This window comes from Equus caballus, chromosome 16 (genome assembly GCF_041296265.1).
Source record: "Equus caballus isolate H_3958 breed thoroughbred chromosome 16, TB-T2T, whole genome shotgun sequence".
NCBI classification, from domain to species: domain Eukaryota; kingdom Metazoa; phylum Chordata; class Mammalia; order Perissodactyla; family Equidae; genus Equus; species Equus caballus.
The window spans coordinates 93,277,779-93,302,685 of record NC_091699.1 but is presented as its reverse complement, the minus strand read 5'-3'; the positions used below and the strand labels follow the sequence as shown (position 1 = coordinate 93,302,685).

At 36.2% G+C, this 24,907-nt stretch overlaps 1 protein-coding gene across 12 annotated transcripts in view; it reads left to right on the top strand.

Moving 5' to 3' along the window:
* The window catches only part of HLTF (helicase like transcription factor), a 68,972-nt gene that overhangs the window by 37,290 nt on the left and 6,775 nt on the right, over nucleotides 1-24,907 (top strand). For 6 of the 12 annotated variants that reach the window (XM_023621073.2, XM_023621074.2, XM_023621072.2 and 3 more), the window contains exons 14-23: nucleotides 1,690-1,787; nucleotides 6,009-6,152; nucleotides 7,057-7,195; nucleotides 7,793-7,928; nucleotides 9,451-9,630; nucleotides 14,192-14,316; nucleotides 20,915-21,105; nucleotides 22,419-22,544; nucleotides 22,854-22,966; nucleotides 23,307-23,487. In XM_023621073.2, coding sequence (XP_023476841.1) covers nucleotides 1,690-1,787; nucleotides 6,009-6,152; nucleotides 7,057-7,195; nucleotides 7,793-7,928; nucleotides 9,451-9,630; nucleotides 14,192-14,316; nucleotides 20,915-21,105; nucleotides 22,419-22,544; nucleotides 22,854-22,966; nucleotides 23,307-23,487 — 1,433 coding nt within the window. The remainder of the gene's footprint in view (nucleotides 1-1,689; nucleotides 1,788-6,008; nucleotides 6,153-7,056; nucleotides 7,196-7,792; nucleotides 7,929-9,450; nucleotides 9,631-14,191; nucleotides 14,317-20,914; nucleotides 21,106-22,418; nucleotides 22,545-22,853; nucleotides 22,967-23,306; nucleotides 23,488-24,907) is intronic. The other 6 variants (XM_070238283.1, XM_070238284.1, XM_023621075.2 and 3 more) reach the window with 1 other exon arrangement.

Here is a 24,907-nt window from a genome sequence, read left to right as displayed (position 1 = left end):
TTCAGTTGGGAGAATTGGAATAGAATTAGAATTCACATAGAATTAAGTTCACACACAAGACTGTCCCTTTCTCTTGCAGAAAACGTAACTGTAACACGAGAAAAACTTAAAAAGTTATAGCTGTGATAAAACCAAAAACATACTTCTAGAAGAGAAGCAGAATAGAAACAGAAATCATTGAGTGGAGATGGAAGCCATATCTTGTGGTAGATAGTGATTTCTTAAATAAGACACAAAAAGTCATAAGGAAAAGATTGATTAAATTGTACAAGATTTTAAATTTCTGTGTATCAAAAGGCACCATAAACAAAGTGAAAAATGATAAAGCCATCTGAAGAGGATACTTGTGATAAGTAACTTATAAAGGATTGGTATCTAGAATATTGGTAAATATTGGTAAAGAACCCTCTACAAATCAGTTAGAAAAAGACCACCCAATAGGAGAAGAGCCACTAAGAATACAGTCATGCACCACATAACGACATTTCGGTCAGTGATGGACTGTGTGGTGGCAGTCCCATAAGATTAGTACTCTGTAGCCTAGGTATATAGTATTCTGTACCATCTAGGTGTGTGTAAATACACTCTGAATTTCTCACAACAGTGAAGTCATGTAATGCTGTATTTCTCAGCACATGCCCTTTGTTAAGTGGTGCATGACTGGACTGTATAGTCCACAGAAAGAAAACCCAAATAACCAGCACACATAGGAAAAGATATGCAGACTTCAATCATTGGGGAAATGCAAATTAAAGGAATAGTGAGACACCATCTCACCCATCATGTTTACAGAAATTTAAAAATTCTCACAGTGCCAAATAGACGCAAGGTTATGCAGTAACAGGAACTCTCATTGTGGATGGGAGTGTAACTTACCATGGAAAACAACTAGGCCAAATATAATGAAGCTAAAGATGAATCACCTAGAACTCTGTATAAATATGTACAAGGAGACATGAAAAAATAGTTTTCATTGCCACATTATTTTAGTGAAATATTAGAAATAATGTAAATACTATCCAATAGGGAAATGGAAAATGAAATTAGTGTGTCTTTGCTGACATAGGCTGCCTGAGTGTCCTCGCAACATGGCACCTGGCTTCCCCTAGAGGAAGCAATCAGAGAGAAAAGCAGAGAGAGAAGGAGAGAGCAGATAAGACAGAAGCTGCATCTTTTATAACTTAATCTTATGAATGACATACCATCACTTCTGCCACATCCTATTGGTCACACAGACTGACTCTAGTAGAGTGTGGGAGGGCATTACACAAGGTTGTGACTGTCAGGAAGTGGATATCGTTAGGGGCCATCTCACAGTCTGGCTACCACATTAATTATGGTACAGATTCAGAAAACTACATAAAACAATGTTCATTTCAATGAATAACTATGAATAACTTAATGAATATTAGGAGATATTCTAAACGTCCTTCTTGTGTCCTCTCCCAGTCACAATCCTCTACCTCCCCCCATAAATAATCAATATCTGGATTTTTAGTTGTTCAAAGTGGCAGGGTAAAATCTAGTTCCTGTTACTTTGTCAGGGTGGGAAACAGAAGTCCATCTACTTCATTTTAATTCTGCCTGATTTCTCTTTTTGTTGAGGCACATTATTGTTATCTCTTTATTTATTTCATATATATTCAGAAAAAAACAGCTAAAGGCTGTGTCACTGATTCATTGTTTTAGGAGCATCTGCAGTGGAGGGTTCAAAGAAAACTGATGTTGAAGAGAGACCAAGAACAACACTCATCATCTGTCCACTTTCTGTGTTAAGCAATTGGATTGTAAGTCTTCACAGCCCTTTAAAATGTGACATAATTTATATTTGGCACATGCGGTAAAAAGTACTCTGTTAAAGAGTCATTCGTTGGGAGATAGATGTTTGGTCATGCACTTTATATCTAAGTTCAAGTAATCGTTAGGTGAATTGGAGTTATGTGTGCTGAATTGAAGTAGTTTTCTTTGAAGATTTATAGTAGAGAAAGAAACATGACTAATTGCTATCATAAGATTTGGTTTATACTTCTGCCTCTGCCATTTCTGTCCCCCAAAGTAGGAAAGGTATATAATTTAAGACTTTACCGTATTTATAAATTGTTGGAACGTCTTTTCTAAGAACCCCACTAACAATAACTTCTGTTTTTATAACAACTTGTAACATTTAGTGAGCTCCTGTGTGCTCATTTTTTTCCTTAACCTCTTTTCATAGATTTTCTTATTTAATCCGCACAACTATTATTCTCATTTTCTAGGTGACCAAATTGAAACACAGAGAAATTAAGTAACTTGCCTAGGGTCATCCGGCTAATAAATGATGGAGCTAGGATAAAGTCTCCAACATTCTGACTTAGCTATGCTTTTAAGGTTACCCACCAGAAAATTATTTTTTTTCTACCCTTCGAGATTGCTTTTCTGTTCTAAAACATTACAGTGGAATGGAACTTCTTTATGTATTATGTGTAAGGAGCAGCTTGGTTCTGTTTCCTTTCCAGTTTGAGCTTCAAGCTGCATGTTATAATGAAACAGTGGCTATTCGAAGCACTGTGAACATAAAGACCACTGGATGTTAAATTCCATTCTTGCCACCTCCAAGGTTATTTGCCTGTCTCCCAGCCTTTCCTTCTCTAATGTCAGAGGTAAAAGAGGTCCTCCTCTTTGTAAGAGACCCATACCTTAGCCTATACATTGGATTCCATCTCTGCGCTTTTGAATTTTATCTGTTACTTTTTCATGGCCTGGTTATGCAGTCTCTCCCCACTAGCTCTTTCATGAGACATACTCAGAACTTTTTCACTTTTAAATACCTTCTCTTGACTAGGTCTGACCTTTAAGTTGTTACTTTTCTGCTTTCCTTCACTGTAGTACCTCTTGGGGTTTACTTTTCACTTCTTGCTTTTACGTACTCCTTAACTCATTGTAATCTGGCTTCTGCCACCATTTCTCTAAATTGCATTAGAAAAGATAAGTAGTTATTGTCTAATTGTCAAATTCCATGACCTCTTTAATTTCTTTTTGACTTTTATGTAGCCTTGCCTTCTTTGACTCTTATCTTTTTATTCTAAGTTTTTGGTGTATGTATTTAAAAAAATTTATATCTTCTCCTGATGAGTGTGTCATTTTTCCTCTTAGGACTAGAATGAGTTAGTTCTCTTGCTGTTTTTTTCATTCCAACAAAACTATGCTCTTTCTTTTGATGTGTGGTCCATTGTGGGAAGGGCAGTACATAGGTACTTGAATGGCAGTTAATAGGGTGAGGTTTATAAGTATTAATGGAGGTATGTGTAGAACTGTGATTCTTTAAGAGCTTGGGGTTGTGGATATGTATTTTAAAAATGGGTAATCAGTATTTCATTATAATTTTGTATTGGAAAAAGAACAAAAGTTTTGGTAATATAAATGTCAGAAAGGAAACCTTGGCAAAATCTTGCCTACTTGAGGTTGTGAAAAACTGATTTTTAAAGGGATGAGGGATGGGTGGGCATATAGGAATTCCTGGTCAAGAATTAGAATTTTGTAATCTCTCAACACACAGCTCTCTTCCTAGCACCCAAATAAATGACCTAGCACCCTAATGAGCGGGCTAGAACTACCTTATCTTCCCTTCCTTGTTTCAAAACGTGGAGAAGACTCCAGTTAAGGGAGTAGGGTACCAATCCTGCTCCACCATATACTTTTTCGGGATATTTAGGCAAGTTTACTTATTCCTCCCAATGGAAAATGAAATAATATTAGCACCTATTTCATACACATACACACCTGCATGCACACAACCTAGCACGGTTACTAGAACCTCTATTATTATAGTTTTCTTTCTCCGGAAAAGTTAACTGTCTTCTGTTTCAGGTCTCATCCTTCCACAAATATGCTCTGTTCCATTTCAAGGCAACCATTGATTCAGTTTTCTCATACTGAATTCTGTATCCTTCCTTTTTCCAACAGATTTCTTGATAAAATTCTTTGCATTTTCACCTTCAGTCTCTCATTTTATCCTCTCTTCTCTGTATTTTTGCCTTTACTGTTTCAGGTTTTTTTCTCTCTTTGGCCTACACTACAGTTTTTGCTCCCATCCTCTGTAGAAATTGTCTTTGTGAACGTCTTCAGTGACCTCATGGTTGCCATGTCCAGTCAGTTCCCTTTTTCTTTTCCTCTGCCCTGACTTTGTTTCCCTTTTATTGCTTTCTGTTAGGTCTTATTTTCTAAGCCATGTTAAATCTTTTTGTAAAGAGAAGGAATGAACATAAATTGCAAATTAAAAAATCGATCATGTATTCCTTTTTGAGACTTTGATATCTTTTGGACCCCCTCCAAATTTTGTTTGCTACCCCAACTTTCTGGCCACTGCTTTTCTCCACCTCTATTTTTCTCTCGTGGTTCCTGTTTAGTCTGCCTTTTTTCCCGCCTCCTTAAAAGCATGGTTTTTTTTTTAAAGTGTTAGGATAATTTTCATGACATCTCTGTTTACTCATCAAGATTCAAGAATTTCAAGTTTGCCACATTTGCTTTATTTTTTTCTTTGCTGGAATATTCTGAATCATATTCCAGACATCATGTCATATCTCCCAATCAAGGCATAAGCCTGCTCTTTAAATATTGGTATTCTGTGGGCTCTGTCTCTCACCTTCTTTTTTCATTGCCCGTGTTCTCCTTAGAAAATCTGATTCATTCCTGTAGCTTCACGTACTATCTGCTGATAATTTTAAAATCCATATCTACACTTGCATTACAGGCCAGTATTTAAATTTTCCTAGTATACTTCTCCTGTCAGATATTCTATAGTGACCAAAAATCTTTTAAGTGTCTGAAATGATAATACATACTCATTATCTCTTTCTCATGTTTATACCTGCTTTCACCTTCTTTTTAAAAATTTCCGGGGGCCAGCCCGGTGGGGTAGTGGTTAAGTTCGCACAGTCCGCTTCTCAGCGGCCTGGGGTTTGCCGTTTCGGATCCCGGGTGCGGACATGGCACCGCTTGGCACACCATGCTGTGGTAGGCATCCCACATGTAAAGTGGAGGAAGATGGGCATGGATGTGCACTCAGGGCCAGTCTTCCTCAGCAAAAAGAGGAGGACTGGCAGGGCTAATCTTCCTCAAAAAAAAAAAAAATTCCCTATATCTTTATCTCACAGTTCTTCTAGGCAGTCATTTTAAGTATCAGAGGCTTCTTTATCTTTTCCCTTTTCTTCATATCCCATATTTAATTAGTCCTGAAGTCCCATCAGTCCCTTCTTCCAAATGTCTTTCTTTCATACCTGTTCTTTCCATTCTGTTGTTACTTCTGCCATTTTGATCTAGGGCTTTATCATCTCTCACCTAATAGTTTCCCAGCTGTTTCTCCCTGTTGTCTCTCCAATTTAATCATGATATTTTTTTCTTCTCAGAATTTCCAGGATCTGTTGTTTTCATGATTAAAACAACAACAACAGCCACCACCTCAAGTTTTTTAAACTGATCATGTCCTCAAGGAGGGCAAGATCAGGTTTTGTTTTTCTTTTTAGCTGTACTACCCTTCTGGTTGATACCTGGCAAATAGGCCTGTAATAAATGAGTGAAAGTGGATATTGTACTTGAATCTTTGCCTACACTGTTGATAATACTGGTTGCTTTTCTTTTACTGTTTAATTTTGATATTATTAAATCTGCTAACTGGAAGCATTAAAGATCCATTTTGTTAAAATACTAAATTTTTAAAAAACTAATTTTACTGTTTTGTTTTAAAAAGCTTGGTTGTTTTTTCCTCCTAAAAATGAAGTGGCTGCTCATTGATAGGGCCAGGCAAAATTCACATAATGTATTATTACTGTGTATATGTCAGTTTTCCTGACAGTAAAATAATAATTAGTATTATTATCATTGTTATTTTTGTTTAGGCTCCAGGAAACTTGATTTTATGCACTTTTAGTATTTTGATTTATGACACTATTGCCAGGAGAGAGCTTTTTATACACATATTAAACCTGACGCCAATCTGCTTATTATTAAAAATATTTCTAATTTTCTTTTAGGACCAATTTGGGCAACATATAAAATCAGATGTGCACTTGAATTTTTATGTTTATTATGGTCCTGATCGTATTAGAGACCCGGCGTTGCTTTCAAAACAGGATATTGTTTTGACTACATATAACATTTTAACTCATGACTATGGAGTAAGTATGCTGATACTGAAGAGGTTTTCAAAAGTCGAATTTAAGAAATATGCTTCAGGTTTCTAAAGTGTTCTAAAATTCAGGCTTTATACTCTTCCTTTTTTTCTTTCTAAATGCTTAATATTTAGGAAATAAATAGGAAATTGTTTTTTAACGTTTGACAAAAACAGTTGAACTTTCTTTACATAATAATTGAGGAATATTTTCCTTTTATAACATTTGAAGTTAAAATTTTAAATTTGAATTGTAACTAAATGTATTTAGCAATTTGTAAATGAATTGTTTTCTTAATATTCCAGATTATTTTCTATCAATGATTTTCTTAATGATTATCTCAGCTTAAAAATAAGGTTTTTTCTAGGTCAAATTCCTGAGTTTTCCAATTCATTTAGAAGTCTAATTGTTGTTTGCCTATAATTTCAGTTACAGTGTTTTTCAAAATACCATATTGTAAAAATTTCAGTCTTCTGGTAAGAGCATTAGCTTTTACGTAAAAGTAATTGTTATATTCAAATAATTCTTAAAACTGACAATTTTTATATTATCACTCTGTTTTAATCTGCAGCAGAATAGCTCAGTATATTGAACCCAGATCTTAGTAGAGAGCTATACTACCTAGGTTTGAGTGCTAGCTCTTCTCCCACTTCCTAGCTGTGGTATTTTGAGCAACGTATTTCAGACCTTGTTGCTTTGATTTTCTTATCTGTAAAAGAAGGTGTAATAATAATACTTTTATGAGCTTGTGAACGTTCAGTGATTTAATGTATGTAGTACTTAAAGCAGTACCTATCACGTAGTAAGTGTTGATGTTAAAGAATAATAATGACTTGTATTATTTATCAAGTTACATAAAGCACTATTTTACTTTCCTGTGTTTTTAATTCATGTGAAACATTTATTTCAGACTAAAGGTGATAGTCCATTACATAGCATAAGGTGGCTAAGAGTGATCCTGGATGAAGGACATGCCATACGAAATCCAAATGCTCAGCAGACAAAAGCTGTGCTTGATTTAGAAGCAGAAAGGAGATGGGTATTGACAGGTAATGATAGTTGTTATGCTTTTTAGAAAATTAATTCCCAAATAGAAATCATTAAATAAGTTAATGAAGTAACTTTGTAAACTTCGAGTGGATAGAAAGTCTGTCCCAAAATTAATCAGAGAAATCATTTAATAAAATATTTTCTTCTTCATAATTGCCCATGATATAGCAACATTTAAACTATAGTTAGTTTATGGAAAAATCTTGATTTCATAGATCTACTTCCCATCTTAGAGCCTGTTAGCTACTCGTGACACCTTTACCAGAAGATGGGGAAGAGAATATAAACTCAGATTAGTTTTTTCCTTCTTGCTAGTGTTGCTTTTTTAAAAATCAAATAAGCAAATGTTCTTGATAAGGGGAAAGTTGAATTTACTGTGGTCTCTTTATTAGTATGGCAAATGAGAGCTAAAAATTAGAGCAAAGCTATATTTTGAGATTGTCTATATGTTTAACAAGGGATTATCATCACAGCTTGATAGTAGGTCTGCCTAGTACAGAGCACCCATTTTCACTTGTCTCCTCTGATTGGGCCAGATGGGTATTGTGATTGGGTACTCTGGTTACAGAGTCTTAATAGTTTCCTGTTATTTTTAGGTACTCCCATCCAGAATTCTTTAAAGGACTTGTGGTCTCTTCTTTCCTTTTTAAAACTTAAACCATTTCTTGATAGAGAATGGTGGCATAGAACAATACAGCGTCCTGTAACAATGGGAGATGAAGGAGGACTTAGGTAAGTAATTTCATGATAACTGATTAATATTAGTTACAAATAACTTAGCAGCTTGAACCAGTTGCCACTTTCATTACTATTTTAACTTGATTGTTGACTTTTGTCTCAAAAAAGTGTTTACAGCTTAATATCTTTGACTCTCAGAACCTAGTGAGTCTTGTTTGGAGAGACAGATTTCTAACTACCACTAAAACATAAACCCTCTCTTCCCCTTATTTTAGTTAAACTGACAGGAAAGGCAGAGCTTTATGATTTGTGTGTGTTGCTTTTATCCCTGAAACTGCCATTAATAGATTAATAAGCAGTGACAGGAAAAACTATATGCTCTGAGGATCCAGTATGCACTAAGTTTTTATAACTTTTGTATAGCTTTATATAGTGGTAATTGAATGATATGATGTACAGTAGCATCAACAGGAACTTTTTATAATGAGAAAGTTGTTTCTGGTGGAGACAAATAAATAAAATTCAACTTGTGACAGCCATTTTGCAACGTACTAGGCTAATGTGGTTTCAGTTTTTTGCCTAGAGCAGTGCGTTTCAAATAGAGGGTTTGGGATCCATTAGCGGGTTGTGAAATCATTATAAAGATGGCAGCTAGCATTATAGCTGTTCATTAAAGAAAATGAAATAGAGTGGAAGACTTAAGAAAATAGCAGACTGCATAGCACATAGTAAGTATTGTTTTGTGAAACGTCTGTTTCTGTTATATTTGTATGTGTTCGTGTAAGCGTTTGCTGGTTGGAGTAAAATGTGTGTCTCACTGTGAGTGATAGTGAAAAATGTTCAGAAGCCACTAACCTAATTTGCAGAACTATCTACTTAGATTCCTCAGAACCAACTATTTAAATTCTAATTTAAGAAACTGTTTCTGTTTCAGTGTTGGGAAAAACGTTTTCTTAAAGAATTGATATGCCTCTTTTTTTTCTGATATTGAGGAGGGAGTGTAAAGGTTATAGAACCTAAAAGGCATTTCTCCCTCTTCTGAATTGTCACATCACAGGGTTTTTTTTTTTTTTTTTGGCACTTGTTACTTAATAAAAATTATTTATGTACTTTGATTTTCATGTTGCTGAAAAAAACTTTTTGAAGGTAAGATCTTACTCGGATTTATATTTTTATGATGTTTAGTATAATGCCTTGTACTTAATAGGTGCTTATTAAGAATTTGAGTGTTGAATATTGGGTGATGTAGTAGACAGAGTTGAGAGGTAAAAAGATTAGTGATTGAAATAAAAATGGGGAGAAGAGCTTAAGAAAAACAAGGACAGGATAAAAGAAGATTAAATTATGACAGATATTGAATTGAGGGCAAATTTGAATGCATTTGTTGGTATAATTTTCTGTTTGTAGAATTTGTCTGTAATGATCAGATTGGATAAAATGCCAAATACAGGATTTTTTTTAAAAAAACTTTACTAACATTCTAAAACAGTAATACATTAAAATAGTTTTTTCTTCTTGTTGAATCAACTTATATGGAAATAAAAAGTTATGTAATTATTTGTTTTATTTTGACTAGGCGTTTACAGTCCCTAATTAAAAATATTACACTTAGAAGAACAAAGACAAGCAAAATTAAAGGAAAACCTGTTTTGGAGTTACCAGAACGTAAAGTGTTTATTCAGCACATTACACTTTCAGATGAAGAGAGGAAGATTTATCAGTCTGTGAAAAATGAAGGCAGAGCTACTATTGGAAGGTATGGAGAAAACCATTTTAGAAAATAATTTTTTTCCCATTTAATTGAATAGCATTTTTTAGATATGTTAGCAATGAAGTCTAAAGTATACTGAAAGATAGTTTGCTTCTTTAGTTATTTAAACTACTTTTTAGAAATTAATAGTTGAAGTGAATGAAATAATAAGCCAGCCCGTCAGTCTTTCCTTAAGTTAGGAAAGAATTAAAAGTTTACATGAAATGGCAAGTTCTGAATTGCTAGTCAGAAGACCTTTCTTGCTTCTATTTCTGGCTCTCTGTCATGGGAGTAGATAAAAAATTGAAAGAAGTATATATATATGGAAAGACCATAATCCTATTAAGAACCAGAACTTTGGGTAATGTCCATATTTAAGAAATAGGAAATTAAAGAGAAGCCACTGTAGGAGATTCTATCAAGGGAAGAATTATGAAGAAAGTAGAGAAAATCGTTACAGAATCCCAGGAAAGATGGCATAATCAAGAAAGAGGGAATGGTCAGTAGTGTTACATAGTACAGACTTAGAAAATTCTCTTTAATTTGGTGATTCAGAGGTTACTGGTGCAAACTCTCAGAATGGTTTCATCAGAATAATGAGGTATGTAGCCAGATTGTAGGAGGTAGGGGGCTTGCAAAGTAGCAGCAGCCCCGGGGAGACCATTTTTCACGAAGTTTGTCTTTGAAAGGAAGAAAAAAGTGAGACTGGTAGGTAGGATTGATAGTTGCTTGCTAGATCAACTTTTTGATGGTTTTATTTGGGGAGCTGCCTTGAGAGGATGAGAACATGGAAGAGGGTACAGATACAAAAGAATAAAGCAAATTGGTGGAAAAAAGTGATGCCTAGTGTGGGGGTAAATAATGTCAAAAGTACAATCCGTGAATATGAGATGAAGGTGTCTAAGGTGAGCAAGGTGGTGGGAAGTTGACCAGGGTAGACTGGATTTGTAGCCATCGTAGAAAGGTCAGGTTTTTAAGAGTGGTAGAGAGCCTTCATGTGGTATTGGATATAGGCAGAAGTTAAATCAATATGACTTTCCGACAACACGTGGAAATCTGGGAATTCGAGCTGATGAAGTAGATTAAAAAGATTGGGGATTGGTAGAAGGTGAGAAATTCTAGTCCAAGCAAGAGCATAGTTGATGTGAATGCCCATAGGAACCAGAAGGAGTGGGAGACAGATGAAGGCAGAACAGGACTGAGAAAATAGGGGAAGCTTCAAGACATAAGAACTTTAGTGAAGTACAAAGCAGGGTAAATAGGAATTAGAATGAGAAAGTTTGTTCTAAGCAAGAGATTTCAGAGTCAGAATCTTGCAGGGGTGATTGAAAGTTCATATTCTTTCAACCAAACTTTATTAAGTGCCTGTGTGCCAGGCACTGTTATACACATTGGGATACAGTAGAGTAAAATGGACAAAAGTCTCTGCCCTTGAGTTTATATTTCAATGGGAGGAAATAGACCAAAAAAAAAAATTTAAATTTTATGGGAAAAAAGCAAAGCAGGAAAAGGGGATAGAGAGTGCTGAAGCTGTTTTAGTAGGGTATTTAGGGAAGACCTCACTGAGAAGGTGATATGTGGGAAAAGATCTAAAGGAGATAGGGGTTGAGGGGTATTTGAGGCAGAGAAGAGCAAGTGTAAAGGCAGTGAGTTGGGAGCATACCTGGTAAGCTTGAAGAGCAGCACAGAGGCAAGTATGGCTGGATAAGATGAGCAAGATGAGAAATAGTGATGTCAGAAATATTGGAGTAGGAGGGGATGATGATTTTGTAAGGCATTGTGGCATATTTCGAGGACTTTGGTTTTTACTTTTTATGAGATTGGAAACCTTTGAAGGATTTTGAGCCAAGAGAGTGACATAATCTTATTTATATTTTAAAAGGATCACTGGCTGCTGTGTTCAGGTTTAGATTGTAGGAGTAAGGGCATAAATAAGGAGAACAGTGGCAATAATCAAAGTAAGAGATGGTGTGGTAGTAGTGATGAAGGAGGTGAGAAATGGCTGGATTCTGTTATGTTTTGAAGGTAGAGCCAACAGAACTTGCGTATTGGTATTGTATGGAATGCGAGAGAGAAGAGTCAAAGATAACTCCAGGGTTTTTCACATGAGTTACTAGAAGGATGGAATTTACCATTTGCAGAAATACGGCTATGGGAAGAGCACAGTTCTTTCAGGCAATATCAGGAACTCAGTTTTGGGCACATTGTGCGATGTGTGAGATTTCTAAGTGGAGATGTTGCATATTTAGTTGGATGTGCAATTAGAGTTCATGGGACTGTTCTTGGTTTGATATATAAATTTGAGTCATCTGTGTGTAAGTAGTCATTAAAGCCACGAGACTGGATGAGATCATGGAGAGAGGGAGTGAAGTTAGTGAGGAGGTCTAACAAAGAAGACAGGGGCGGCTGGTGGGCTGGGAGGAGGGCTCTACTCCAATATCTAGCACTCAAAAGAGATTTCTTAACCTGAACTGCTGATTGTCAGTGTTAAGAAGTGACTGTGCCGGGGAATAATTAGACTGTTGGTAAAGGTTGTTCTATTTGAAAAGGTTGAAAAAGAATAATTTTATTGTGAAACTTCTCAGAGAAGAAATATGTTGTTTTAAAAGTATTCTTTTTAGTAGGTTGAGCACTTGCTAGGTATTATGCATTCATCGAAGTGCTTTTTGTGTGTTACGTATTAATTCACAACAATGATATTAAGTCAGTACACTGATTATCCCACATTTTACAGATGAAGAATCTGAGGCACAGAGCAGTTAGGGAACTTGTGCTATGTATGTCACACAGCTAATGAATGACAGCTGGTTTTTAAACTCAGACAGTTTGGTTCTAGAGCTTGTAAATTTAACCTTTGTATTACAGTGCCTATTCCTTGCATTCTTGAATATTTAGAAGTATTTATTGACGTAATACTATTACTAATAATAACAGCAGATATCTATTTGTCTGTCTGTCTATGGATCACTTACCATAGTCCAGGCACTATTCTAAATGCTTTGCATATACTAACTTTTTTAACACAACAGTCCTCTGTGAGGTATGTATTATTACTGTGCCACTGCTACAGCTGAGGGAAACTCAAGACACAGGTTAAGAAACCTGCCCAAGATTTTATAGTTAATTGACAGAGCCAGGTTTTGGACTCAGACAGTCTCGCTCTAGAGTCTGTGCTCTTCACCGTTAGGCTATATTTCTTCTATCGCCTTAATACTTAGCTGTCAGATTTTTGCCTTAGTTTATAATTTTTGAATCACCTCTTCTTCCTTCAGAACCTGTACTCATTGTTCTACTATAGTTTATATTGAATGCTTCTGTGGAAAACTCTGATTTTATTTAAATTTTTTGTTAAAGTCCAGCAGTTTGACCAGGACCTCTCTCTGTTGATTTTTTTCTGGAACATGTGGTAACATTTAAATCTGTGAACTCTAGGCACTTTCTGCCCGCCTTTCCTGGAAAGTTTTCTTTAAATACTGTTTTCTGTTCCAGTATTTTATTTCTCTCCTTGTATATGTTTTTGTTTTCCATGGGTATCATTTTATTCTAATCCTTTACATCTTTCTGTTTAATTTTGCTTTTCTCTATCCTGTTTCCCACATTCTTTCCTGTGTTTTGATCAGTGGCTTGTCTCTTTTATACTGGTTTCAATGTGGCTTTCATTTCTCTGATGGTTTACTTTTCTCTTTCATGCTGTTGAGCTCATCTTTCATCTCTGCATTGTTCTGCCATACCTTTTCAAAGCTCTTTGTCTCTACTTTAAGCTATTGTGTTTTTTTTTTAGTAGGGATTGTTTTATTTAGTGGTGTTAAATCATGGCAGTATCCTTGGTCATAATTTTTATTTGCTGTATGACAACATTTTTCTTTCGCTGCCATTTGTTTCCTCCCTTGTTCTTTCCTGGTTATTATTTTTTGAATGCCTTGAGTTTTTTCTGGACTAGCTATTTGCAAGAGAATCATGAGAAGGAGGAGGGATCATAGCTGTGTCCCAGACTAACAGGAAATATCCCTATTTAGTTGTGACTCAGGGTTACAGGTGAGTTCTTTCAGGTTTTACTTGTGCTCATATAACAGAGATCAGAAACTTTAGGATTCCTTACAGTGTAGAATGTTGTGCCCATAGTCTTCTGAAAACATAGTAGGTCCGTGTGTTTCCTTATTCAGCTTGCCTTCCTTCCTTCCTGGTGTAAAACTCGTCCAGGGAAATTCAAACCACCAGCTATACACCTGGTTTTTGCACATGAGAGATTTTGATTTTTCCCTCAGGACATGCCATCTATTTTGAATCATTGTGCTCTAGCAGATCTGTTTGAAATCTGTGGTCATATCTCTCAGTATCTTCCTATCTGACTTTTACTGCAGGTGGCAGCAGTTTCTCGTATATTTTGCTTTATCGTTACAAATCTCTTCTGGTTTCATTAAAGATAGAGTTTGCTGTTCTGTTTTCCGTTCTTGTTTTGAAGTGATTTCCAGAGACGAGGAGAACAGTGCTGTTTTTATTCCACTGTTTTAGAATAGGAAGTGTTATTGTCTAGAGGCCCTCATAATACTAACATTTTTATCTTTAGGTATTTTAATGAAGGGACTGTCCTTGCACACTATGCAGATGTCCTGGGTCTTCTGCTTAGATTGCGGCAGATTTGTTGTCACACTCACCTTCTTACAAGTGCAGTGTCTTCCAGTGGTCCTTCAGGTGAGTAAATATAAATTTACACCATTATAGATATTAGAGATATTTCAATCAGAATGAGAACTTTTTCATATGGGCTAAATTTAGTTTATTTGTTAAATGGACATTGTTTTTAGTATAGCATTCAACTGGAAATATACCCAAGAATCTCTTACCAATGAAATGGAATATTAATGAGGTCTTCCAGTGTTTCGAGTGATAGATGCTCTTAGATGAAAGATTCAAATTGTATCTGCCTTTTATTCTGTGGTAGTACATGTAGATTGCGTTATAATGATGTTTTCCTATAGTGTATATATGTGGTTTTTTTGAAAAATTATTTTATTGAGGTCATACTGGTTTATAATATTGTAATTTCAGATGTACATTCTTATATATCAGTTTCTGTATAGACTGCATTGTGCTCACCACCAACAGTCTAGTTTTTATCCGTCACCATACAGATAGGCCCCTTTACCTCTTTCGCCCACACTGCTCTCCACCCTCTTACCCTCTGGTAACCACTAATCTGTTCTCTTTATCCATGTTTGTGTTTGTGTTCCACATGTAAGTGAAATCATTTGGGGGTTGTCTTTCTCTGTCTGGCTTGTTTCACTTAACATAATATCCTCAAGGTTCATCCATGTTGTTGCAAATGGGACAATTTTGCCTTTTTAATGGCTGAGTAGTATTCCATTTGTGTATATATGCCACATTTTCTCTATCCATTTATCAGTCGGGTGCTTGGGTTGATTCCACGTCTTGGCTATTGTGAATACTGCTGCAAAGAACATGGGAGTGCATAGATCTTCTTGCATTGTTGATTTCATGTTCTTTGGATAAATACCCAGTAGTGGCATAGCTGGGTTGTATGGTATTTCTATTTTTAATTTTTTGAGAAATCTCCATACTGTTTTCCATAGTGGCTGCACCAGGTTGCATTCCCATCAGCAGTGTATGAGGGTTTCCCCTTTTCTCCTCATCCTCTCCAACATTTAATTATTTCTCGTCTTGTTAATTATAGCCATTCTGACATGTGTGAGGTGATATCTCATTGTGGTTTTGATTTGCATTTCCCTAATAATTAGCGATGTTGAACATCTTTTCATGTGCCTGTTGGCCATCTGTATCTTTTTGGGAAAATGTCTGTTCATATCCTCTGCCCATTTTTTGATGGGTTGTTTGTCTTTTTGTTATTGAGTTGTGTGAGTTCTTTATATATTTTGGAAATTAACCCCTTGTTGGATATACAATTTGTAAATATTTTCTCCCATTTTGGTGGGTTGTCTTTTCCTTTTGTTCATGATTTCTTTGCCTTGCAGACTTTGTCTGATGTAGTCCTATTTGTGTATTTTTCCTTGTTTGCCTTGCCTGAGTAGACATGGTATTCAGAAAGATGCTGCTAAGACTGCTGTCAAAGAGTGTACTGCCTATATTTTCTTCTAGGAGTTTTATGGTTTCAGGTATTATATTGAAGTCTTTAATACATTTTGAGTTAATTTTTGTGTATGGTGTAAAATAATGGTCTATTTTCATTCCTTTGCATGTGGCCGTCCAGTTTTCCCAACAACATTTATTGAAGAGACTTTCCTTTCTCCATTATATGTCCTTGGTTCCTTTGTCAAAGATTACCTATCTGTAGAGGTGTGGTTTTATTTCTGGGCTTTCAATTCTGTTCCATTGATCTGTGTGTTTGTTTTTGTGCCAGTACCATGCCGTTTTGATTACTATAGCTTTGTAGTATATTTTGAAGTCCGGGACTGTGATGCCTCCAGCTTTGTTCTTTTTTCTCAGGATTGCTTTGGCTATTCAAGGTCTTTTGTTGTTCCATATAAATTTTAGGATTCTTTGTTCTGTTTCCATGAAGAATGTCATTGGAATTCTGATTGGGATTGCATTGAATCTGTAGATTACTTTAGGTAATATGGACATTTTAACTATGTTTATTCTTCCAATCCATGTGCATGCAATGTCTTTCCATTTCTGTATGTCTTTGATTTCTTCCAACAATGTTTTTTAGTTTTCAGTGTGTAGGTTTCACCTCCTTGGTTAAACTTATTCCTAGATAGTTTATTATTTTTGTTGTGATTGTAAATGGGATTGTATTAACTTTTCTTTCTGCTAGTTCATTGTTAGTGTATAGAAGTGCAACTGAGTTTTGTAGTTGATTTTGTACCCTGCCACTTTGCTGTAGTTGTTGATTATCTCTAATAGCTTTCTGGTGGATTCTTTAGGGTTTTCTGTATATAGAATCATGTCATCCACAAACAGCCAGAGTTTTACTTCTTCCTTTCCAATTTGGATACCTTTTATTTCTTTTTCTTGCTTAATGGCTGTGGCCAAAACCTCCAGTACTATGTTGAATAGGAATGGTGAGAGTGGGCACCCTTGTCTTGTTCCTGCTCTCAGAGGGATGGCTTTCAGTTTTTCACTGTTACATATGATGTTGGCTGAGGGTTTGTCATATATGGCCTTTATTATGTTGAGGTACTTTCCTTCTATACCCATTTTATTGAGAGTTTTTTTTTTTAATCATAAAAGGATGTTGGATCTTGTCAGATGCTTTCTCTGCATCTATTGAGCTGATCATATGATTTTTATTACTCATTTTGTTAATGTGGTTTATCACATTGCTTGATTTGTGGGTGTTGAACCATCCCTGCATCCCTGGTATAAATCCCAGTTGATTATGGTGTATGATCCTTTTACTGTATTGCTCTATTCGATTTGCCAATATTTTGTTGATGATTTTTGCATCTGTGTTCATCAGCATCATTGGCCTGTGATTTCTCTTCTTTGTGTTGTCCTTGTCTAGCTTTGGGATCAGGGTGATATTGGCCTGGTAGAATGAGTTAGGAAGTGTTCTGTCTTCTGTGGTTTTTTTGGAATAGTTTGAGAAGGATAGCTATTAGACCTTTGACTGTTTGGTGGAATTCTCCAGAGAAGCCATCTGGTCCTGCACTTTTGTTTTTTGGGAGGTTTTTGTTTACTGTTTTGATCTCTTTACTTATGATTGGTCTATTCAGGTTCTCTATTCTTGATTCGGTTTTGTGAGGTTGTGTGAGTCTAAGAATTTGTCCATTTCTTCTAGGTTGTCCAATTTGTGGGCATGTAGTTTTTCATAGCATTCTCTTATAATTCTTTGTATTCCTGTGGTATCCTTTGTAATTTCTCCTCTTTCATTTCTAATTTTATTTGAGCCTTCTCTCTTTTTTGTGTGCGAGGCGGATTGGCCCTGAGCTAACATCTGTTGCCAGTCTTTCTCTTTTTGCTTGAGAAAGATTGTCACTGAGCTAACATCTGTGCCAGTATTCCTCTATTTTATATGTGGGATGCCACCACAGCATGTTTTAATGAGTGGTGTGTGGGTCTGTGCCCAGGATCCAAACCTATGAATCCCAGTCTGCCAAGGCGGAGTGCCCAAACTTAACCACTATGCCACCCGCCTGGCCCCTCTCTTTTTCTCTTAGTGAGTCTGACTAACAATTTGTCAGTTTTGTTTTTTTCCTCAAAAAAACAGCTCTTAGTTTCGTTGATCCTTTCTATTATTGTTTTAGTCTTTATTTCTGCTCTGATTTTTATTATTTGCCTCCTTCTGCTGACTTTGGGCTTTGTTCTTCTTTTTCTAGTTCTGTTAGGTATAGTTTAATATTTGATATTTTTCTTGTTTGTTGAGGTGGGCACGTATTGTTATGAATTTCCCTCTTATAACTGCTTTTGCTGCATCCCACAGGAGTTGGTATGTTGTATTTTCATTTTCGTTAGTCTCCACGTATTTTTTGATTTTTCCTTTGATTTCTTGATCCAGTGGTTGTTCAGTAGCATGTTGTTTAGTCTCCACCTATTTGTGACTTGCCCAGCATTTTTTTGTAGTTGATTTCTAGTTTTATAACATTGTGGTTGGAAAGGATCTTTGATATGATTTCAATCTCTTTAAATTTATTGAGGTTTGCCTTGTTTGCCAACGTATGGTCTGTCTTGGACAATGTTCCATGTGCACTTGAGAAGAATGTGTATTCTGCTGTTTTGGGATGGAATGCTCCATATGTATCTATTAAGTCCATCTGATCAAATGTTTCATTTAAATCCACTGTTTTCCTTGCTGACTTTCTGTCTGGATGATCTGTCCATTAATGTAAGTGGGGTGTTGAGGTCCCCTACTATTATTGTGTTGCTAATTTCTCCCTTTAGGTCTGTTAATTGGGTGCTTTATAGAGTAATTATTATATATGAGGGCTTGGTACTGCCCTTTGTCTCTTGTTTTCTGGTTGGTCTATAATTCCCATTGTTTCTTTTCCCTTGTATTTCTGACTGCCGTTTCAGTTTGGTGGTTTTCTGTGATGGTTTTCTCAGTTTTTATTTATGATTTGTGTCTCTGCTCTGATTTTTTGTTTAGTGGTTCCCATGGGGTTTGTATAAAAGATCTCATAGATGAGACAGTCCATTTTTTAATAGTGTCTTATCTCCAGTTAAGCAGTTTCCTCTCCTTTCCTTTTCCCTTTCTGAGTTTTTGTTGTCACAAAATTAATCTGTTTTGTGTTGTGGGTTTATGACTAAATTGAAGGGTTTATAGTTATTTTTGATGCTTTCTTTCCTTTTATCTTTTACAATTGTTTACTGGCCTGTTCTCATATAGAGCTGTAATTTTCTGTTTATCTCCTTGCTGAAGGTTTTGTAGACGTTTGCCTTTTTGTTTCAGGTATGAAGATTTCCTTGATCATTTCTTGTAAGGGAAGTTGAGTGGCGATGAACTCCCTCAGCTTTTGTATGTCTGGGAAAACTTTTGTATCTCCATCATATCTGAAGGATAGTTTTGCTGGATAGAGAGTATTGGTGGAAAGTTTTTCTCTTTCAATATTTTCAATATATCATTGCATTCTCTCCTAGCCTATAAGGTTTCTGTTGAGAAATCTGCTGAGAAAGATACAAATAACCTTTGTAGGTTATTTTCTTCTGCTTTGCTGCCCTTAGTATTTTTTCTTTGTTGTTAACTTTTGCCAGTTTTAATAGAATATGCCTTGGAGAAGGGTCTTTCTGCATTGGTGTAATTAGAAGTTCTGTTGACTTCGTGTACTTGTAAATCCAGTTTCTTCCCCAGGTTTGGGAAATTCTCAGTTATTTCTTTGAATAAGCTCTCGGCTTGTTTCTCCCTCCCTTCTTCTTGTGTAATACCTATAATCCTTATGTTGCTTTTCCTAATTGTTGGATATTTCTTGAAGAATTTCTTCGTTCTTTTAAAAATCTTAGTTCTCTCTCCTCCACCTGAAGTGTTTCTATATTTCTATCCTCTAAATCACTAATTTTGTCCTCCATAACATCAGCTCTATTTTTTATGGACTCTAGATTATTTTTTATCTCATTAATTGTATTTTTCATATCCAGAATTTCTGTTCGGTTTTTTTTTTTAGAGTTTTAATCTCTTGGTGAAGTGTTTCTTCCACTTATTGATTTTATTCCTGAGCTCATTGAACTGTCTGAGTTTTCTTGTTGAGTTTCTTTATGATAACTGTTTTGAATTCTCTGTTAGATTGTAGATTTCTGTGAGTTCAGGATTGGTTTCAGGAAATTTGTCATTTTCCTTCTACTGTGAGGTGTTAATGTAGTTCTTTATGGTGTTTGATGAACTGATCCTTTGCTGGTGCATTTGTGGTAGAATCAGGTTGCAGATTCCACCTGCCACTGCTTGGCAGGGGCAGGAGCTGTGTTTTCTGATCCCACCCCGTCTGCTGGAAGTTGTTGCGGGTAGGTCTACTCTGTGTTCACCCAGGCTGGCCACAACCCCTCTGCAGGTTGCACTGACATGGGCAGGGCCTCTGCACTGGGTGGGCAGGTTTGGCACCATCGTCAGGGCCTCTGTGCTTGGCAGGGGACCGGCTGAGCTGCTGCTTGCTAGGCAGGAGGGTTGCCTACATGGGGGCTGAGCTGCCACTTGGCAGATCCTATGGGCTGCTGTGCTCTGCAAGCAGGGGTGCCTTCTGGGCTGGTGGGGCGTCTTCTCAACAGCGGTCTGTTAGTGGGGAGGGGTGCCCACACAACAGCTTAGCTGGCACCACTCAGTGTAGAGCGTTCCCATAGGCAGGGCCGCTGTGGCACATTGGTTGCTCCTACGGGCTGGGCTGCAACTCTGAAAGTGTTCGTGCAGGCTGGGCTGTCCCCGCCTCCTACAGTCACGTGCAGCTGCTGTGTGAGGATCTTCAAACTGGCTTGCTGCCGCCTGGGACGGGGAGGGATGTGCTTGCTTAATTCTGCTGCCTCCCAGGGATCCAGTCCACCCAACTTCAGATGTATAGCTGCATGGATCTTTCAGAAGTCCTGTTGTGGTGTGCAGGGAGTCCTTTGCTGTTTAATGAATGTCCATTTAGTTAACTTAAAGGGGAGAGGCTGAGGGAACAACTCACTCCACCATGATGCTGATGTCACTTCCCTCTGTAAGGTATATTATGCGGATTGGCTACTATTTTAGCTTCTGAATTTTTCTTAAAATTTGAAATTTAAACCTTGCTTTTTGCCCGTGATAGAAAAAGACCTAAAGTAAAACTTCCAAAGCGAAACTTTTCCCTATGTGAGGAATATTAATTTTTCTAGTCATATTACAAATCTTGCTCTGGAATTAATTTTTCAGCCTTTTCTCTAGGAAATGATAGACCTGAAGAACTACGAAAGAAGTTAATAAGGAAGATGAAGTTAATTCTCAGTTCGGGTTCCGATGAAGAATGTGCAATTTGCTTGGATTCTTTAACCGTTCCTGTTATAACACATTGTGCACATGTCTTTTGTAAACCCTGCATTTGCCAAGTCATTCAGAATGAGCAGGTTAGTTTTATGCTCGGTACAGATTCAGTGTTTGATGGAGTGACGCACCAGTCTTGAGTGTAATGAAAACTCAAGTTCAACAGACTGTAAAAAGTTTTGCACCTTTATTTACTAGCACACCTTTTATGGTTAACTATCAGTGTTTTAATAGGTGGTATATTCTTATAATTAAGCCCTTGACAAAAGACATATTTTTGGAGGCATGTTTCACAGTCAATATCCTAGTTCCACCAATTGTTTAGATCATTGCTGTCCAGTAAATAGAGAATTTAAAATTCTCTTTGTGTCTCCCATTACTGAATAGATGAACTGATGAAGTTAATTCTTATAATACATTTTTATGTATCTGGTCTATCTGAAATACAAAAATTGTTAATGAGATACTTTACATGATTTTTTTATCTTAAGTGTTCAAAATTTAGTGGTATTGTACTCTTTACAGCACATCTCAGTTTGGCTTTACCACTTTTCAAGGGTTTAATTGCTGCATGTGGCTATTGGCTATTGTATTAGATAAGGTAGGTCTAGATTCTTCTGTATGGTAGAATTTTTTGAAGTGGAATAATCCTTTAAGCAGGCCTTCAGCTGAGGTAGAATTTTTTAAACACTTTTATTGACATATAATATACATATAGGAAAAAAGTGCACAAGTCATGATTGTATAGCTCAGTGAATTATGAAGGTAACACATCCATGTAATTACTACCCAGGTCTTTGTGTCCCCTCCCAATATTTTCCCTCTCCCTCCTCCCTAAAGGTAACCCCACTATACTGATTTCTAACATTGGTTTAGTTTCAGAATCTTTTTTGTTGTAATCGTATTTAGTATATAGTTATTTAAGAGATAATCTTATTTTATTAGCGTGTCTTGGTATACATGGACACAACAGTTAACTGCTTTGAATGAACTTGATAGGATTTAACAGAGCCCGACTGGCTTCATAAGCCATTAAGAAGGGATTTTTTTTTTTCTTTTAAAGAATAGTTTCAGCTAGCATGCTGTATTGTAGTTAGGTTCAAGAAACTCTTATTCATGATTTCTTTACTTGTCTGCAGTGTATTTATTGTTTCAAGCTCCTGCTAGTCGAGATTATATACTTTTGCTCTTTTTAACTTGTCCCACTTTCCACATTAGAATGTTTTATCTACCTGGAGTTCAGCCTGTACAGATTTATCTCAAATAGATGAATCTAATAAAAGGCTTAATAAAATGCTATTAGGGATATAGAATTTACCATGCTTTTAAAAAATTTTAGGGACATTTATATTTCTGTTCCTCTGATAAGTGTCACTCATACTTTGTTCTTTCCTAGCCACATGCTAAATGCCCTTTATGCAGAAATGATATACATGGAGACAATTTATTAGAATGTCCTCCAGAAGAATTGGCACGTGACACTGAGAGAAAGTCTAATATGGAATGGACATCCAGTTCAAAGGTAAAATACACATGCACAAATATATCATGTATAAAAATAATAATTCTGCTTTTAATCCTGTCATTTGAGTATTATATTTTGTTGGTGGTTACTGGCTTTTTGTTTTATTTCTAGTGGTGAATTTGAGAGGGGAGAGAGTGTTCAGATTACGATAGTATTCTTTCAGTCTTTTTATAAAAAATTAGTGGTCTTTTACTTTCGCATTTTAGAGAGATAACATGGCAGGACCTTTCTCTTCACAATAAAAAAATTTTGAATGTATTTTGTCAATTAACAATGGAGTCTAATGGGTGTTCTAATTTTTTTCAGATTAATGCTCTAATGCATGCATTGATTGACTTAAGAAAGAAGAACCCCAACATAAAAAGTTTAGTTGTTTCTCAGTTTACAACTTTCCTGTCTTTAATAGAAACACCACTCAGGTAAGTTCAGTGGTGTTTCTCACTTTGAGTAAAAGGATTTTATGTAAGTGTTTTGATTTGGCTAGCAAAAAAGCATTGTTTTTGTTTTACCAATTTTATCTATCTAAAATAACATTCAGAGTCACTATAAAGAATATTTCCTGTGGCATAGGATTTTAAAAATTAAGTCATGAATTTATCAGGAAAAAGTTGAATGCAGAGCCTGACATTAGTCAATGGTTAGTAAATATTTGTCAAAATAAATGAGTGAAAGAATTCGCTGACTGAAGAGATTTATAATTACTTAACATGTGTTTATAGTATAGTAAGTGTTACTTGTTTCTTTTGTCCCTTCTGTTAGAGCCTCTGGATTTGTGTTTACACGATTGGATGGTTCTATGGCCCAAAAGAAAAGAGTTGAATCAATTCAGTGTTTTCAAAACACTGAAGCAGGATCTCCAACTGTAATGCTTCTATCCTTAAAAGCAGGTGGAGTTGGTTTGAATCTTTCTGCAGCTTCTCGAGTATTTTTAATGGATCCAGTAAGTAGTTTGTAGACTTTTTGATATGTTACTACTTATTTCTTTAAAAAAAAAACTATTTGGTAAATACCTTCATAGTTATAATTGCTTATGACAATTCTTAGGCAAATTTTAGAAATAGATAACTTAGCTAAATGTGAATTGAGAGTTTTCTCTTAAGTGCTTTACATATATCACCTGAAATTTTCACAACATCCCTATGAGGTAGATGATGTTATCATCCCTAGTTTACATATGAGAAAACTGAAGCATCAAGAAGTGAAATAGCTTGCTTAATATCACAGCTAGTACTGTGCACACCAGGCTCAGAGTTCATGTTCTTAAGCATTGTGCTTTTCTACTTCTCATCTATGTACTGATTGTGTCTGTTAACTGTACTCTCTTTGGATAATGGTTTCTTTCATTTGGCCAACAAGTAATGAGATCCTGCTTTGTGTCAGGGAGTCTTATAGGCACTGGGAATCTGGCTGTAAACAAGATAGACGGAGTAGTTACCATCATGGTGCTAATGGGCTCAAGCTTTAATGTGTCTAAGAATTATGTAAATTGTCATTTCTGATCTCTCTCCTCAAGAGATTTATGAGTTCTTGGATGAGCCCCAAGAAGCTTTTCTTTATAGATCATAGGTGATTCAGGTGCAAGTGGTCTGGCATCACAATTTTAGAAACAAGTAACATTCATGGAATGTTTTAGGTAAATTTTAGTGTCTAATACAGTGCAATCACTTGTGGTTGTGCAGTACGGGTTAGGGGTAGAGTGGGAGCTAGAATTCACTCTAAACTTTATTCACCAAACTGTGTGACCTAGAACTGTATCCACCTAGGAGCACCTTTTCCTTCCTTCCTTCCTTTTTTTTTTTTTTTTTTTTTTTTTGCTGAGGAAGAGTCTCCCTGAGGTAACATCTGTTACCAATCTTCCTCTTTTTGCTTGAGGAAGATTTGCCCTGAGCTAACATCTGTTCCAGTCTTCCTCTGTTATGTATATGGCTTCCCACCATAGCATGGCCGCCAACAAGTAGTGTATGTCTGCGCCTGGGAACTGAACCCAGGCCACTGAAGCAGAGTACACTGAACTTAATCACTAGGCCACAGGGCTGGCCCCAGGAGCACCTTTTTCTGATTGCACAAAGGGGTTGTTTGGGCTGGAGGCACTCTGGACAGTTTCTAATTTGCGCTGGATACTGTTGGGGCTAGAAGCAACACTGTTCTGTTTTTGCGCATTCACAGATTTAAGATGTGTGGTTTTATCTTGTCTGAAAGTCAGAATTCATAACATAAATTTTACTGAGATACATATTTTAGTTATTCAGGTTAGGCTTTTTAGTTGTTGCATGTACCAGTTACCAAGGCTTTTTTCCCCTCACCTGAGGGTAACCTTCCCGTAAGATTAGGACCAGAGCCATGTTTAGGCAGGCACTCAT